The following is a 17944-nucleotide window of genomic DNA, read 5'->3' as shown; positions in this document are numbered from 1 at the left end:
AAAGACATGCAGCTTGTGGGGATAGGTTAATTGGATAATCCAAATTGTCACTAGGTTTGAATGTGCGAATGAATGTGAGTGCGAATGGCTGTCTGTCCCTGTGTGTTGGCCCTGCGACAGACTGGCGACCTGTCCAGGGTGTACCCTGCCTCTCGCCCCATGACAGCTGGGATAGGCTCCAGCGCCCCCCGCAACCCTGAAAAGGATAAGTGGAAGCGAATGAATGGATGGATGGACAAAAAAAGTCACATTAGCCACTTGAATTTTAAAAAAGTTCCAGTCTGGTTGTTTGGATCTTAGAAAGCAGCTGTTTCATTACAGAACCTCGACCACTGGATAGATTTCAGTCCTGATTTATCAGCTTTTGACTGTAACTCAAAACTGCTTCAGAAGTCTATACAACGGAAAATAGAAGGATTGTATTGACACGTGTCACATGTAGCGCTAATGGTTTTCCCCTTTTACTCACACATAGTTAGGTTTAGACTTTTAACATTGATTAAATGACTTTCACATATTCGATGCTTGAATCCTCTTTTGTTCTTGGATTGGCTCCTTTGCAACCACAGACACAGTTTTAACGTACACATGTAAGCCTAGACGGATTCATCAGAGGTACCTGGGGTTCAGCATCTCGCCCACAGGCACGTCAACAGCTGCAGGAGCTGGGGAGCGAACAAGTAACCTTCTAAATAGGAGACAATCTAAGCAGCTGTGAAAGGAAAGCTTTCTGAGGGCCTGGGTCAGAAAGCAGTGAGGAGCACAAGGGATCCATACAGGAGCTGAACAAGTAATCTATTGAAAAAGTCCACTTTTATTCAGTCAAAAAGTCTTATTTATGTCACCTGAAAAAAAAGAAGCAGCCTTTTTTGCATTCATTTGTACCAATTGTAGTCCTTGTATCCACCTGTGAATGATTTCCCTGTAAAGGTTTCTGCTTTGCTGACGTTGAAGTTTAAAATTGTGGAGAAACATCCAGCTTTGTTTTTGCAGACATAATGATTTCTTTTACTGTTTATAGGCAGAAAAATCACAGATATGAAAAAAAGTAAAAATTATGAAAGAATTTCTTGCTACTGTTCATGCTGCTCATTGGGACACGTCATCATCACAGAGCCATCTTTGCAAATCAACAAGTGTGCTGTTAAAAAACAAAAAGAAGTATGATGCAAAGTGCTGTGTGTGTGATTTTTTCAAACCTGCAGAAACTGATGTTTTTTGCCTGTGGTTTGTTTTTTGACAATATGTGATGTTTTTTATTCAGGGAAAAGTATAACTTTGATTTTTCCTCCAAAGTTCTGTAAATAAACTTGTTTTGTGATGTTTGAAGTTTTAATGCAGATTAAAACTTGTATTCTTGTCAATCGTTTACTCCCGTTTATCATAACTGCAACAATTTTGCACCAAAATCTGACAAAAACTCTTTGACCAAGTTTAGATGTGTAAAATGTCCCCACCTAGGACAAACCAACTACAGGGAATTCAATTAGGCAAAGTGGGTATATTACATTTATTATCCGCACACATACAGCAGACTATTCAAACAGTTCATTTATCACTTCTTACACAGCTTTCATCAATCACAAAACTATTACAAGGAGTCCTTTGTGGCTGCTCAATGATGATTCCCCCCTTACTAACTGACATTGTGATACATTGTTTTCTGCACAATGTTTGTATCCCTGGAATATTATCTTGAATTATTTGGTTGTTTAACATACTAAATTGATTCCAGTGGCCATTTTTCCTAGTTTGGAAGAACCAAAAAGGATGAGCATGTGCAGGAAAACAAAACAAGGATATGTTAGACTGTCACTTGCAGCACTAGAATGACTTTTGGCTGCGATTTCCTGCATCTGTGGTTCACGCCAAGAAGGTCAAGAGTGACAAATGAGAGAAGAAATAAAAGTCGGGCCTCTTACTTAATGATGCCAAAACATGACTCGTAGTTTGGAGGGCCAATTTCTGGGTAAAAAAAACTTAATAAATAATCGTGGCTCACAACAAACCCCATGTTCATGTTGCATCTGATAAGTGAATATCAAAACTAGGATGATCAGGTGGTCGTATCACTTCCTGTATGCTTTTCTAGAAGCAGCTCAGTGACACGGGTGATGATGTCTGGATGCACCAGGCAGTCTAACAAGTCGTTAGTGGTTATTGTTGTATGCGTTGATGCCTTATAATCCTCTGACAGGTTCTTTGATGTCCCATCTGCACAGTCACATTCTCTACACCGAGTTGAACCAGCGTTACATCCATGTGTTCTCTGATCGAGTCTGACAGCAGCTGCAAACTTGGTTGTCTGTGCTGGATCGGAGCTGACAGCGCAGTCCTCTTGAGATCTGACTGCACTGTTGCTGGAAGAGTTGACCTCTACATCTTCGGGGGTCGTCCTCCTCAGTTCTTGCTGACAGCGTACAGAGATGAGATGTGGTCCGTAGGGAATACTGAAGGGTGCACAATTCCTAACCCGATCACTATTTTTCTTGATTTGCCCACCCGAGTCCCGCTTGACTTGACAGGTGTCTCGCAACTCTGGGCTCAGTTTGCTGTGGCAGGAACTCCTTTGTTTCTGAGCCCAAGCTCTCGCCGCCAGGTTCAGATACTGCATATTTTCATTATGGGATGTTACTTCTTCCTATAAAAACAAAACAAAAACGGAGAGAAAGCTGGAGACAGCTGCCAAGAGATAAACAGTGTGTACAGCCTTTAAGATTACAAAATGAACTGCCTGAATTTTAATTGAGCGCAATCTGCTAAACAGATTCAGGCAAAGCAATAAAGAAAAAAAAATTTAATCAATGCATGCCTGGAATGACACTTAGATGGTCTAATAAAAGTGCATTATAAATCCCTTTAATGCTTACAAGGTTCTCCAAACAAGAACTGCCATTAGAATCATTTACAAGAAGCTGTACTTGAATTAATATTCAACTCACAGAGGCTTTAGAGTTTGTTTAATATGTTTAATACGTTGTATATTTCCAGAAAAAGCCCATCTTGCAGAGGCGGTTAATTTGCTTATACATTTTGGGGAAACCTTTGTACATAGATTTTTATTAATGTGCTGGGAAGTAATTGTGTTGTTTTTCGGTGCCGTTTGTTTGCAACTCAGCAAGATTATACAAAATCTACCAGGCAGAACCTAGAGAGCAGTCTTCCCACTACATTTCTCAGAGTGCACTTCTACTTCTTTACTTCTGTAGGAACAAACCAGCCACACTGGACATGCAACCAACACAAACAAAGAGGAGACAACTGACTCCAGGATGCCTTTGATCAATCAGGCAGAGTGCCACACATCAGCTCTCCTTCAAGACAAAGGGTCAGGGAAGTGTGAGGCCAAGGAGGCCTGCAGCTCACACCAAAGCCATTTCTGCAAGATTAGACCAACTAAATGGCAGCAACTGACTGGAACCCCATGGCCCACTACATCCACTGTAATCTCCATATCTACAAAGGAATTAGCATTTATCATTTAAAGCCTTATGAAGAAGAATCTGTATAATTTTCACTAAACCTGCCTCCAGGAATTCTACCTGGCCTAAAGCATTAAAAGAACATTAACAGGCAATTAACCCCCTTTCCTGGAAATCAGATGCAACACAAATGTGGTGGGAGCTCCTCAAAGAACCATGACTTTTCCCACACAAGAGGCATTTCTTCACCTAGGTCTTCCTTTTTTTAGTCTAAATTTGTGCACATTAATATATAATACACAACAGTTTCTGGAAAATGGAAATATAGGTTTAAACTGGCGCAGTGAAGGCATCTGTGACTCTCCTTGTAGGTGGGAGACTATATCCTTTCTTGGCTAATCAATATGCAAAAAACGCTTTTTAAAAAAGGTTACCTGAAGCTCTACTTTTGTTGCCACAAGAAAGACTTCAGCTGAACTGCTCTACCTGACTTCAAGCACAAGTACTCAGAATCAATCCATCACAGCATCGTAATTATCCCCCGTACAGATCACTGCTACCCCGCTGTTTGTTTTTAATCCTTCAAAGTCAGTTTCAAAGTCCATGAAAGGTCATCAGGGAGAACGTTATCATAGTCTATTTTGATAACGATATGAAACTAACTGGGTGTGCAAACAGTTGAACTAGACTAAAAATACTGCGTAATTGGTCCTGAAGTTATGTAAGCATAACTACCTTATGTGTTTAAAGTAGAGACGTCCTTCACAACTATTATTACAACTTTTATAGCCGTCTCTAAAAGGACAACTGTGAAAAAAAGACTTTTAGAATATCACAATAAATCATTTCATAGCAGCTCTGAGAAGCTACTTTAACAGGGGTTTAAGTTCAATGCCTATGAACTTATGCAACTGAGGCTTTCAGCTCTCCTTACATTATGACACTGCAGCTCATACTGTGTCTGCATAGAAAATGACACACAGTAAGTGACATAAATATAGTCTGTAAGTGGGAAAAGCTGCCTGGCTGAACCTACTGATAAGCAGAGAAATAAGAAGGTGTGGGGGGGACAAGTGGTTAGTAATCTAACAAAGTCAAACCAGTGTCTCAGCAAGTTCGTGGAGGCCTGGATACACTCATGCAGAAGTCACTTACACTTCAAATCACTAATGCAATACAAAGAAGGACTTCTCGTACTTCACCAAAGATAAACACACGGTCTCCAGGGTGCTTTACTTAATCAAGGACTAGAAGAACTTCATCTGTAATCATTTGCTATTCAATAAATGTTCTGAGACAAAGTGTAAATGTCCTTTGTTTGAGAAGTCTGGCATCCCTCTCACGTCTGTACCACATAAAGCTATAAGTCAGCAAAAGCTTAGCTTAGCAGAGGATTGAACCCTGGGAAACAGCTAACTTGCCTCCGTCTGAATTCAAAAATGAAAATCTTTGATTTTCCAGGTTTTGTGCGCAGCTATAGCTTCACTATATGCTTGACTCTCTACAGGTTCTGACAACGTCATCATCACAACACTGGCCAGGATACAGTCATGGTAAAAACAAAGTACACCTAATTCTATGGTCTTACATATCAGGGCATAATAAAACATTAACTAGTTATTATCAGATCAGAAAATTAGGTAAATACAACCTCAGATGAACAGCAATACACAACAGTGTGTCATTATACAAATTTATGCAAAAACTATGCAAAAGCAGAGCATAAAATACTGAGAACACTCCAGGATGCAGTAGCTTCTACACCCACTTTTAGCAGCAATAGTTTGAAGTAATCATTTTCTGTATGACTTTTTTGGTCTCTCTCTCACCAAAAGTCAAAACAGAAAAATGGAGGAATTTGAGGAATCTTGGCCCACTCCTCTTTACAATGTTGCTCCAGTTCATTGAGGACTGTGGGCATTTTTTTCTATGCATAGCTCTCTAAAGGTCCCACCGCAGCATTTCAATTGGGTTGAGGTCTGGACTTTGACTCGATCGTGATTCTTTTCTTTTGCAGATGGAGAGAAGAGTCTTCCTTCTGGCAACACTCTCAAAAAAGCCGTACCGTCAGGAACTTTAACATTTAACTTGCTAACTGAGGCCCGTGTAGTCTGAGATGGAGCTCCTGGGCTTATTGCTGTTTCTGAGAATTGCACAATATGACCTTCGGGTGAATTTGCTGGGACGTCCACTCCTGGACAGACTGGCAGCTGTCTTAAATGTTTTCTACTTGTAGATAATCTGTCAGTGCAGAGTGGACTTCACAGTGTGTGGAAATTACCTTATAATCCTTCCCGGACTGATGGAAAGTAAGTCAACAGTTACGTCTCATCTCACTCTCAGATCCTGTCATTCATCCTCGGCATTGTGTTAATACACACCTAACACCCCAGACCAGCAAACTTCCAAAATGATGATCAGTTAATCCAGTGCATTTGATTAGCAGTACCTGGCTGCTACTTCCAATAGAAGCAGTAATGGTGTCCTTAGTTTTTTGGCTTAGTTTTGGTTAAAAACAGTGTAATATGTCATTTTATTTATCTAAGCCTTGTTAAGAAGCAGATGATTTTTATTATTTTCTCATACATAAAACCTTAAAATTGACAGAGGCTGTACTTTCGATTTGCCACAGCTGATTATCATCAGACCATCTGTGTGAAGCGGTGGGAATGAGAATCAGCACCTCCAAATCTGAGGCCATGGTTCTCAGCCAGGAAAGGGTGGAGTGCCCACTCCGGGTCAGGGACGAGTTCTTGCCCCAAGTGGGGGAGTTAAAGTACTTGTTCACAAGTGACGGGACAAGGGAGTGGGAGATCGACAGACGGATGCTGTATCAGTCTGTTGGGGTGAAGAGAGGGCTGAGTATAAAAGCTAAACTCTCAATTTATCGGTTTTCCTACGCCCCTACCCTCACCTATGGTCACGAGCTGTGGGTAGTGACCGAAAGAACGAGATCGCGAATACAAGCAGCAGAGGTGAGCTTCGAAGAGTGGCTGGCCTCTCCCTTAGAGATAGGGTGAGAAGTTCAGCCATCCGGGAGGGGCTCAGAGTAGAGAGCTGCTCCTCTACATCGAAAGGAGTCAGCTGAGGTGGTTCAGGTATCTGACAAGGATGCCTCCTGGGTGAGGTGTTCCGGTCATGTCCCACTGGGAGGAGGCCCCGGGGCAGACCCAGGACACACTGGAGAAATTATATCTCTTGGGTGGTCTGGGAACGCCTTGGTGCTCCCCCGGACAAGCTGGAGGAGGTGGTTGTGGAGAGCGAGGTCTGGGCTTCTCTACTTAGGCTGCTGCCCCCGCGACCCGGCCCCAGATAAGCGGAAGAAGATGGACACATATATGGATGAGTGGAAAATTAAATAAAGCCATGAAATGCCTTAATAAGAACTTCAAGGCAAGTATGTGAGACTCTACTCGAAGGCTGTAAGGTAGATATTCTGTCATCTGGTTATTTGATGGAGGGTGCTATTCCAAAAAATCTCATTGGCTTTCAACTAGGTTGAGATGTGTTGAATCAGCCTGGTTATCATTTAATTCTGATCAAATTTCATATTCAAACTATTAATCTGGCTTTTGTTCCCTTTAACTGCATGCAGTGTCATCCTGGAAGAAACTAGTGCCCTCAGAATGATAGCATTTTATCACAGGATGAAGATCATTACTGAGAGTGATTCTATATTGATTTGCAGTGACCCTTCCTTCTAAGGGGGCAATTGGAAACAAAGCAGGTCAGCAAACCCCCACCCCCAAAGCTAAAGAGAGATAAGAGAACATCTCACTGTGGAAGACAAAGGCTCAGGTTTTATCATCATCTGCCTGTAGTTCAATTGAAGGTCAACAGCTATAAAATCATCGCGGATAAAAGGGACCCACTGAGGCGCACCCAAATTTGGATTCCTATTTTGCCCTTTGACACACAGTATCGCTCTCTAAATAACTCCCTACACAGCAACAAAGAACAGTGAATGAAGCAGTGAAGCGTTTCATTTTGTGAAAAAGCAACAAAAACCTGCATTTCTTTGCACTAGATCAGAATATGATCCTGACAGACACAAGCAAGAAGTAGGTGTAAGAAGACGGCTTTTAAACTGACACAGTAATTGATATCAAAGAGTAATTACTCGTTACCTCAGTGGGGTTGAGCCAGCTGTCAGTGTTGTCATCGCTTCGAGCACTTTTAATGGCGCAGACAACCGTCTTAGTCACAGCCTCACCAACTCTGGCGACGTCATCCACTTCCTGTGTAGAAGCAGAGAGCCGAGAAAGAACACACATGATCAAGATGGTTACCATCAATGATAAGAAGAAATAGTTTTTGGTGTCTGTGACCTTGGCAGAAAACAACTAGAGTGGGGCAAACCTCCGAATAAACATTTGTCTTGCACCAGGGAGCCTTTTTTCATGCCCCTTCATATACATACACTCATCATAATGACAGGAAACACTTTACTGCTGGTCCTGTTCATTACTCAAGAAGGAGAGGAGCCTTAATCTCAGAGGACTTAATACAACATGAATCAACATGTTCGGGATAATAACTTGCCATCTACTCTGAAATGTTTGGAATATATATGATATTGTGTCATTTTGGGGTGTTTTTGGTGAGCTCAGGATGAAAGAGACATGATGCTGCTTACCAGCTCAATCCAGGAGTTGACACTGACGGTGATAGGATCCACTGACTCTACATAATGCCACCAGTGCCTGGGGACATAGAGCACCTGTGCAAAGAAGATAAAGTCTTCACAAACTTATCAGTAATGGCAAGGTCAATGACAGCTCCCACTCTTTTTCTTTCATCTTCCTAAATACTAGGAAATACACGACTGCACATATCCGCTAGATGGCAGCATAAACCTTCCCCCCTCTGCTGTTAATCGTTCATCCATTCATACAACGGGTGTGTTAAAGAAAAAGAAAGAATGCTTATTGATTCCCCGGCCTCCACAGCAGTCTTGATTCGTCTGTGGCCTGCTGCCTGACAGGAGAAGAGAAATGAGCCGTCTTTTAATCTGATTTGCAGAGGTGGGGCCATCTTTGAGGAGACTGTGTTAGATACTCAAAGTATTCATTCTGTCTCAACAGTTGAAGCATTTCTAGGTTTTCTTTGAAGCATAAACTCAGAGCTGTCAGCTGTATATAAAAGGTCAGGCCAAAGCTTGCTGCAACACTGACTGGAAGAGGTCAAGGTTATTAAAGTATCCCAGCTGTCATAGGGCGAGAGGCGGGGTACACCCTGGACAGGTCGTCCGTCCATCGCAGGGCTAACACAGTGGGCAATTTAGAATCGATTAAAACTGTCTTTGGACTGTGGGAGGAAGCCGGAGTACCAAGACCACGCAAACATGGGGAGAACATGCAAACTGCACACAGAAACGTGGTGGAGTTGACCTCAGGACTTTCTTGCCACGAAGCAACAGTGTTATCCACCACGCCACCGTGCCGCACTGTTGCAATTTATTTCACTATTAAACAATAAAACACAAGGGTGAGCTCTGACCCTGACCTATAAATCAAATCACAACTAACGGACTGTTGGTTAGCCGACAGCTTGTTTTTTTGTAGGAGGGTATTTAATAAGCTGTGTGAGCTCCAGAACAAACAGATAGTGAAAGCAGACAACTGGATAATTGCTCTGTGTCCATAGTGACCGTTTCTTTTTCTGAAACAAGGTGAAAAAGGATGACCTTCATGCAGGAGCACCTTCACAATTATTTATGATCAAAGGAGGACAAGTGTTAAAATTACCATCATGAAAACCAAATCTGGATTCCACAAAACCTCGGTCGTATCTTTGGCTGAGCACATGACATAAACCTGACCGATTTATCAGGCCTGGACTTGACCCAGTTAGATCAAGAGCGATAGCGCTGCTTAACCTTCGCTTTCATCACTATAGGAACAACAGTGTGTTGAAGGTGATCCAGTGTAACTGTAGATGCCTGACTTTAATTGGGACGCAAGTCACGACTGTCGCCTTGCTTCAAGTTTTTATGAAGGACACCAAGACAAATAAATCTCACTGTTCAGTCTACTTTCACATGTTCACTGCTTAAGGACCAATAAAGTTATATTTTATGGTTACTGCTTCTGTGTCACGAGCACTTCATCATATAAATGTAAAGCCACAGCATTGCATAACTTCAGGCTTTACTAAATCACTGTGGTTTTTCTATAGTCTGAAGAAAATGCAACTGATTTAATCCAAACAAAGAGGTGTCAGCTCACCGTTAGGTATAAATTATAGAGACTAGGGCTAAACAGTACTTTTGTATTCTTCTTATTAATTTCTTATGAATTTTGTTTATAAGCATCTGGAAAGCTCTCTCAGGGCTAACACTGATGATTATTGCTCATTTACTTTATTGATTACTTTACAAAAAAAGAAAATATAGAAAAATATTGGTCTGAGATCTCTGTAGACATGATGTCATCAGAATTCCTGACCTGTCCTGGCTGTAGAGTGACGATGTGTTCACTGGCACCGTGGAAGGCAGGGAATCTCCTCAGGTCAGGATGAAGAACAGCCACCTGGCTGAAGACACTTGACTCTTCGTAGGGGATTCTAGTTGGGTAAAGCTTAGCTGTATCCTCCGGGGGAAAGAGGTGCCAGCGCTTCCTGCATATAGGACACATCAACAGAAAAGCTAAATATGACTTTAGATTAAAAGATTAATGCTAGAAATTAACTCTTTTGTCTGGTGACTCATGCGGTGTTAATCAATGACCTTTTAAGCTGTAAATCGAGCTTGCAAATAAAACACTGATAAAAAATTACCAATATTAAAAAGTGCTAACAGATATTAACATTGATATACTGTAAATTTAGCACAAAAAATGCTAATCATTAAAAGAGGAAGAAATACTTCATATCGTTTACTTTGCGCTACAGTGAACAATAATAAAAAAATAAAACGATATTGCTGTAAAGATCCAGATATCCAATATCTGTTAATTAAAGAAAGCTTTAAAACCCATCTTATTCTGGGAGACAACAAAAGCTGACACGACCAGCTACAAATCCATCGCTGTGAAACAACTCTATTTTCTCTAACATGAACATTAAACTACATTCGTTTTTTTAAAGTACTCCACTCCCATGATTGTTTTCCGGTACTATGACCCACCATTCACACAAATGTCATGAAATCAATCAACACTATTTTATTTTTGAAAGATCAGCGGTGTCAAAGGACCGCTCGAGCTGGATTTCATTCCATTAGAGATCAATACCAAATAAAAGAACTCAAGACCCAATTACAAGTGGTGAGATATAGCCGTTGCTCTCTGGAAGAACAGTGCAGCGAGATAAGGAAGACCTGCTCCCTTATATTTCGTGACTCACAGAACCCCATAAAGCGTCTCACCCTCTGTCTTCATTCCCACCCTCTCTAGCAAGCTGTGTGACAAATCAACTCTTTTTCAGAGGGCAGAGGACAACTCGCACTCCGTGTCAGCATTTATAGTACTCTGCACCTCCAGTGTTGCAGAAGACCTAAGTGCTTAACAGGCAGAAAACTTCCACAACCACCAGAGGGGTGAAACACAGACGTGGTTTTATGAAATCCTGAAACTTCTCACCGCTCAGCTGCAGCTTCTCCCCATTAAGTGCACAGGTATGACAGGACAGTGTCACTTTTTATTTCACACCTGACAGTGAGTGCTTCTCACTGCAAACTTTTTCTGTCACCCAATTAGAAAATGAACGTGCTCGTCTCTTTGTAACGAGAAATGTGTCGATAAAATAAATGTTTGACTGGTGTTAAACTCGACTATAGACCCAGACAGTGTGTCTATCTCGCATTGCAACACTTTTTGGGCTAGCATCACAGTACAGAATACCAAACTATTTGCATGACTCACAGTTACTCATACTTACACCCTAGTTTTACCCAACCTGTTCTGTTTTGCAACATAATCAAACCCTTGGATGCAAGTTGAAGCAACGCTGTCAAACGTAAGAGACAATGAAACAATGACAAACAGGAGTTTCATTTCACACGGGCCCATTAGAAAATAGATCCACATTTTTAAATGTAGGATTTTTAAACACAAAAAAAGGGGACTTTCATCAATTAGACTAAAAAAACTGCACTCTTTGCGGAGAACTCGATCAAGTTTCACTGCATACGTGTAATTTGTGTTATTAAAATTGAAGAATTATTATTAGAATATATAAATCTTGAGAGTTGTAAGCACTGGAACACAAATATGTATGTATATAACCACAGTTATGTAAATATGTAACCTAGCAGCTGAAAAACCAAAACGCTTGTTTTTTTTTGTCTGTATGGGACGTTGGAGGCACGGCCACTCTGACTGAAAGATTTGTTCACCTCTGCCAATTCCTGTCAATAAACAATTCCTGCCATTTAGTGCTGTTGATGCCTGCTTTACTTAGCAGTAATGAGCAGGTCTCTGTGCACATAACGATCATGGGGTTTATGAACGCAGCTTGAGCCTGTTAGCTGATAACAAGGCACTTCAGGCTATCACGGCATCAAAAGAAAAGCATTCAAGTACCATTTAAACCACTTCATATAACCCAATTTTGTTTTTCCAGTCTCATGTCGTACGTATGTTTGCATTTATCTTATCGTCTGGTTACTGAGGAGCACATGAAGCATCAACACAGGTAGCGATTCATCTTACCGTCCTTGCACCTGCAGTACAAGGTTACAGCCGTAAGAGTCCAGGTGGCATGGCGTGTTGGCTCCCTCTGTGCCGATCCATAAGGTGCTCTCTCTCCCATTACGCCCCTCAAAGCCAAACTCGGACCATTTTACATGCTGCAACACACACACACACACACACACACACACATTCGAATGCCATGTATCAATCCAAAATGCCGTGTGCATAAACGACTGTTTACGATTTTCAGATTATGGTTTTGGTGCCTTCTTTAATAACGTGACATGGAAACGAGAACTGTCACCACTCTTCTATAGGCTCACAGATGTAACCCAGCCTCATCAGCTACAATGACAGGGCCTATTACAAGTGACCAATGGAGGTCCCCGAGTAGAGAAACCAAGCAACAGCATTTGTCATCTTTCAAGGAAAACTAGTCTGTCAATCATGTGCCGTCAGGACACAAAGGTGTAGCAATCACACCGGCATCCTGAATAATGAAGTCATTACCACACATGCAGGCAGCTGTAAGCTTTGACAGTCTGGTCAATCGAGCCTTCAGGCAGCCTTTTTGCCAGCACCATTTATCCTGCAAAAAGCCCATGTCTGTCTGTCTCAAAGGCATGAATGTCAGGAGGTAATAATTGGAGGTGGATGCCCAATAAAAATTTATCACAGAGATAAAAATGAAATAAATTTGCGGCAGTGGCTCAAGAAAGGATGGCACTTTTATGTCTTTACCGGCCAGATGATGAGAACAGCTAGTATAAAGCTGCCATCACAAAAGCTTGACATTTTAATTGAAAATGTCAAAACAATATAAGAATAGAATGAAAAAGTTATTTTGACTCGCTTATTTGAATCGCTTGTTAATTTCAGTTTCTTACAAAAGGCATAAGAAGCTTATAGTATGAAACATTTTAAATTAAACCTTTATTATTATTGTAAATAAAACGCATAATGCTTAGACTGTATATGATGTCAAACATTTGGTCATGCAATCTTCGACATGTGCTTCTCTTGTTCAATACATAACATTTGGTCAGTGTGTCTGTACTGTTTGAGAAGGAATGGAAGGAATGGACCGAAGGTGTGTCCTAAGGAAGAAAACTTTTTGTGAATGTGTGTAGTGTGTCCCTACATGCCCACTTCACACTAAGTGGCTTGTCTGAACACACAGCCCATCCACCACCATTGGGATAAATTAGAACGCAAGCTCTGAGTCAGACTAATAAAAAAATTGGGGTCAAATGTTGTGTTTTCAATATTTGAGCAGCCTACATGCTTAGAAAAAATTATTTAACTAAAAAACTCCAACACTTAAAATAAGGAATTTTTTGAAGTGCAATCAATATAGTGAAAAATGGATCCCTGCGATATGTTTTCAAGCACTAAATCCTCAAATTTTAGGTAAGTTTAATTAGCTTTTATCTCGCTTTCTTGGATATTTAACCTGATAAAATAACCTGACCAAAAGTCTTTGTCACTGCCCTTTAGTTTCAATGGCAATTAAATATCTCAGATATCATTAAGATTAGCAGTAAACTTGTAAACTTGTGCAAACACTGATGCCAGATTTCAGCTGGACTGTTTAACTTATGTTACATGTCAACATGCATGCAGCAGGATGGTTACCTCAAACATGAAAGGCTGATCTTGAAACATCATGGCAATATATTTGTAGTCAGCATAAGCCCAATACTCTGAGCAGGAGTACTCAGAAAAAGGCCCCACGTCTGTTCCAGACTGACCCTGAGTCCAGCTGAGAAACTGAGCTACACTGGCCTCCACGTAGGAACACTGGGTCTCAAAAAGAGGAGCCGGAGCTGAGAAAATAACAATAAACACAGACAAGAAAATAATTAGTTAAAGGTTTTATACAGTTTTAGTGAAACAGTTCAGCTGATCTAAACTACCAGTGACCAACTTTGGTTTAAGTAGATATGTAGCCACAGAACAGCAGCTTAACTGATGATTATCGAGTGTAATCACCTCCATAAAGTAGGATTTTTGACAGGCTGCTGGTCTGGAACATTCAGGTGTGTGTTAACGCAATGCCGCAATCTTCCCAGGAGTGAATGTCCTGACAAATTTCCCACAAGGTAAGACTGCAAAAACTGCCCACATACTGACAGCTGTCAGCGGTATCCCCAAGCTCTCAGTAATCCTCCTGCACCTATTGTATCAATTTTTAAATCCTAGGTGACGTTTCCTCGGGTTATCGCAAACAAAAGATTTAAAAAAATACAGAAAAGAAAAGAAAAAAAAGAAACTTGACCACCAAGATTCAAAGTTGTCAGAGATTTTTAGTGGATTTATGGTATCAATTTGAAAATCCTACGTCCCCTCAGTCTCGAGTTATTGTGTTTACAAAGTTGCATGTCACCACCACCCACTCAATACCCAATCAGCCTTTTACGCCTGATGGGTAAAAAAACCCAAAAAAACCCAAGAGTCACATCCCAGACAGGCCTCAGTCAGCATGCTAAATGTTAAAGTTCAGTACAATTAGAAACACGTGGAACAAATATGGATTGTTGGGAAGATTTTCTAGAAGAAAGCCTCTTCTCTGCTGATATATCCAGCAGGACAATGATCACAGGCTGAAAAACAAAACAAGATACTGTAATAGTCCAAAGTCCAGACCTCAACTCAACTGAAATGCTGTGGTGGGACCTTAAGAGAGCTGTGCATAAACAAATGTCAAATGTAAAGAAGAGTGGGATAAAACTGCTCCACAATAACAATCATACAGAAAACAATTACTTTAGGTCGTTGATGCTGAATGTGGTTATACAAGCTACTAAATTTGGAGTGGACTTAGTTTTTCACAGGACTGCATGAGTCTTAATTAAACTTGTTTTCACAAGACTGTGTGTTAAGAGAACTGTTTCATTTACCAGAACCACAGCACTTTTCAGACATGATTTTTTTTAACCCACTTCAAAGGAAAAATTAATCAGTTGTAATGATTTATTATTTCTTTCTTTTTTTCCATAAACGAGGTGTGTCTGTGGTTGAGTGATGACATTTAGAATGCATGATGAGAAATGCCCAACCTGTAAGCTGTTGCAGCTATTAAAAAAGATGATTTAGAAATCTAATTAGCCAGCTTTTATCAGAGGGCATACTCTCTGTCATTTATCAGAGAAAGAATCATTACGGGAGCCGTTTCAGAGCCACACTGAGGGCAAAATACAGCAGATGCTCAAAAACAAAGACCCTCAGTGTGTTTTTCATCTGTGAGACATTATAAATCACATCGTTAAACAGCCGGCTAACCTTCATTAGATTATGTCAATATATAAATTTTCATTCATTGGAAATTGTTTGAAATGCTATACAAGTTTCCATAAGCTCACACAATACTAGGAACTAAAACAAACCTCAGTTTATTGTGATCAGTTATTGCTCAATAGAAATAGATCATCACTATCTTGTATTTTAACAGGTCTTGTATTTTTATTTTGTCTTCTTTCATTTTGTGTTCAAAAACTGAATTTTAGTTACAGCATCTGAAATCATTAGAAAGGAAAAAAATGACACAGCCCCAGATTTGTAACAGCTAAATGCAGCAACAGCTGAGTTTTCCTTTAAAATTTTTTTTTTTATTATAGCTTAATAAATATGCAATATCTAATAAAACAGCTTAAGCCCGATAGGAGTGCTTGTGGGAACTGAATTTATCTTTTTGGTCACATAAATTTCATTGTGAATGTTTAATCCAGGTGAGTAATTACAGATAAATTCATTCAATACATTGAATTACTTACCTTGTGTCTTCTCTTTTCTCCCAAGTCGGAATCGGATGAGTCTGTCACCAAGACAGCTTGACAGATGCACTGCTGTCCAGTGGAGAACAGGCCAGTCGCAGGTCATGTTCAGGAAAACTGCGGGCTGCTGCAAATGATGCACAATCCTCCGGGTCTCCTCTGGGCTGAAGGGTTTATTAATCTCGGTGGTGTCAGCCATAGCCTTTGGTACACACTGACAGTAGGATGAAACACACGAGGAACATAAAGCTGATTAAAAACGATGATGTTTTATTATTAGTCAGTGCCTACAAGCCATGTTCCTCATCTTCTATGTTAAATTAGTGAATAAAACTACAAAGCTTTTAATGTGTGCTGAAAGAAAACTCAATAAAAGAAAAGAAAACTCAATAGTGTGAATGCATCACAGCATTCACATAATAATAGAACAGAATAGTCCTTTATTGTCATTGTACACGTACAACGAAATTGTGGATGCTTCAACTGTGCCGGAATAAAACATGATATAATATAATATAATAATAAGCCATTACCATATCAGCAAGTCAGTGTATGTAGAGACAATCAAAACAACCTGCTGATGTTCAAACCGAGAAGCAGAACTATAATGAGGCTATGATGTGCTTGGGCTCACCAAAATTGGACAACAAAACACTGGAAATATGTTGCCTGGTCTAATTTGTTTTGATTTCTGCTGAGACATTCAGATGGTGGGGTCAAGATTTGCCATAAACAGCATGGATCCATTCTGCCTTGTACCAACTGTTCAGACTGATGGTGGTATAAAGGTGTAGGAGCTATTTTTACGGCACACTTTGGACCTCTTAATACTAGCAGAGAACTGCTTAAATGCAACAGCCTAACCGATTATTGTTGCTGATCATGTCCATTTCTTTGTGATCACAGTGTGTGAATGTTCTGATGGCTGTTTCCAGGATAACACACTATACCACAAAGTTCAAAGTGGTTTATTTAACATGGCAGTGACTTGAAATAGCTTCCACAGTCACCAGGTTTAAATCCAGCTGCGCGCCTTTGGGATCTGATGGAACAGGGAATTCAAATAATTGACGCGCGGCTGATATATCTGCAGCAAACGTGTGATTTTATGTCAACATGGACCAAAATCTCCAAGAAAGGTTCCCAGGCTATGGTTGAATATATACCTTTAGGAATTAAGGCAATTCTGAGGGGAAAGGGGGGTTCAAACCCAGTACTGGCAACGTGTAAATGATGACGTGACCTTGGAGTGCATGTACATTTTATGGCGGAAAAACAGCAATAAAATATTATTTGTTAGCAAATCAAGAAGTTTTATTACCTTTCAGATCAGATGGCATTTATCTACCACAGGACAGTGGGGATTTCCTATTTAGAATTTAACTGGTAATCGGATATCAGTGAAACTTTGATTCTCGCTCTTTGTAACCAACTTCTTAAACAACTTGGATCCAGATTGGTACCGTTTTCTACTTCCGGATACTCTTAGGTATATTCTTCCACTTATAATTGGTCAAATAATTATAATAAGACTTGGTATCACTGATATTTCCCACTTGACAAAATGTCGCTAACTAGCGTTACACGACAGAAATGAGCAACTTCCTGAAGAACTATCAAACAACTCCGAGGAAAGAATTAACGCCTAGGCTCAAAAGGCGCTTTATAAAGGGACAGACAGCGCTCAGGTGGCGTTTGATTCAACAAGTACAAGCGTGAAATGTATAATTAATTACAGGAGAGCTGGAAAAGACCAAGGCCATTATTAATGTTATTAGGAACACCTGGGATTTCCCCAGACAACTTAAAACGTCTGGTGTGAAGTAATGAGATAGCTAGGCTAGCTATGTTTCGTCTTTGTGAACATATTTTCTCTATTTACACTGTAGAAAGATGCTAAGAAACTAGCTTAGAAGAAATACCAGGATCCTTGGAAAAAAACACCAGGACTCACCTTTCACTACACGTGTAGACAAGGTTCGGGCGGAAGTAAACAAAGATCACATGACAGCGTACGCGTTCCAATTACGTCTATAACACATCGCTGTGAATCTGCACCATTTGGACTCTTGTGATACTACAAAAAACCCGCTTACGCTAATTCACCAGACGAGCC

At 40.4% G+C, this 17944-nt stretch overlaps 1 protein-coding gene across 2 annotated transcripts; it reads right to left on the bottom strand.

Annotated features, from left to right (window-relative positions):
- Window positions 1-1481: 1481 nt before the first annotated feature.
- Window positions 1482-17842, bottom strand: hspbap1 (hspb associated protein 1). Of its 2 annotated transcripts, none has more exons than XM_026143948.1 (8): window positions 17783-17842; window positions 15829-16042; window positions 13691-13881; window positions 12074-12210; window positions 9869-10040; window positions 8059-8142; window positions 7550-7660; window positions 1482-2641 (listed from the first exon to the last, which is right to left on the bottom strand). In XM_026143948.1, the coding sequence occupies exons 2-8, from the start codon at window positions 16025-16027 to the stop codon at window positions 2057-2059; spliced, it is 1479 nt and encodes a 492-aa protein (XP_025999733.1). In that variant the 5' UTR covers window positions 16028-16042; window positions 17783-17842; the 3' UTR covers window positions 1482-2056. The 2 variants fall into 2 exon arrangements, with proteins under 2 accessions (XP_025999733.1, XP_025999734.1); XM_026143949.1 differs by lacking the exon at window positions 17783-17842 and adding an exon at window positions 17150-17567.
- Window positions 17843-17944: the final 102 nt, after the last annotated feature.

Source organism: Astatotilapia calliptera, chromosome 16, assembly GCF_900246225.1.
Source record: "Astatotilapia calliptera chromosome 16, fAstCal1.2, whole genome shotgun sequence".
Classification (NCBI taxonomy): domain Eukaryota; kingdom Metazoa; phylum Chordata; class Actinopteri; order Cichliformes; family Cichlidae; genus Astatotilapia; species Astatotilapia calliptera.
The sequence above is the reverse complement of the archived record's forward strand: the minus strand, read 5'-3'. Positions and strand labels throughout refer to the sequence as shown.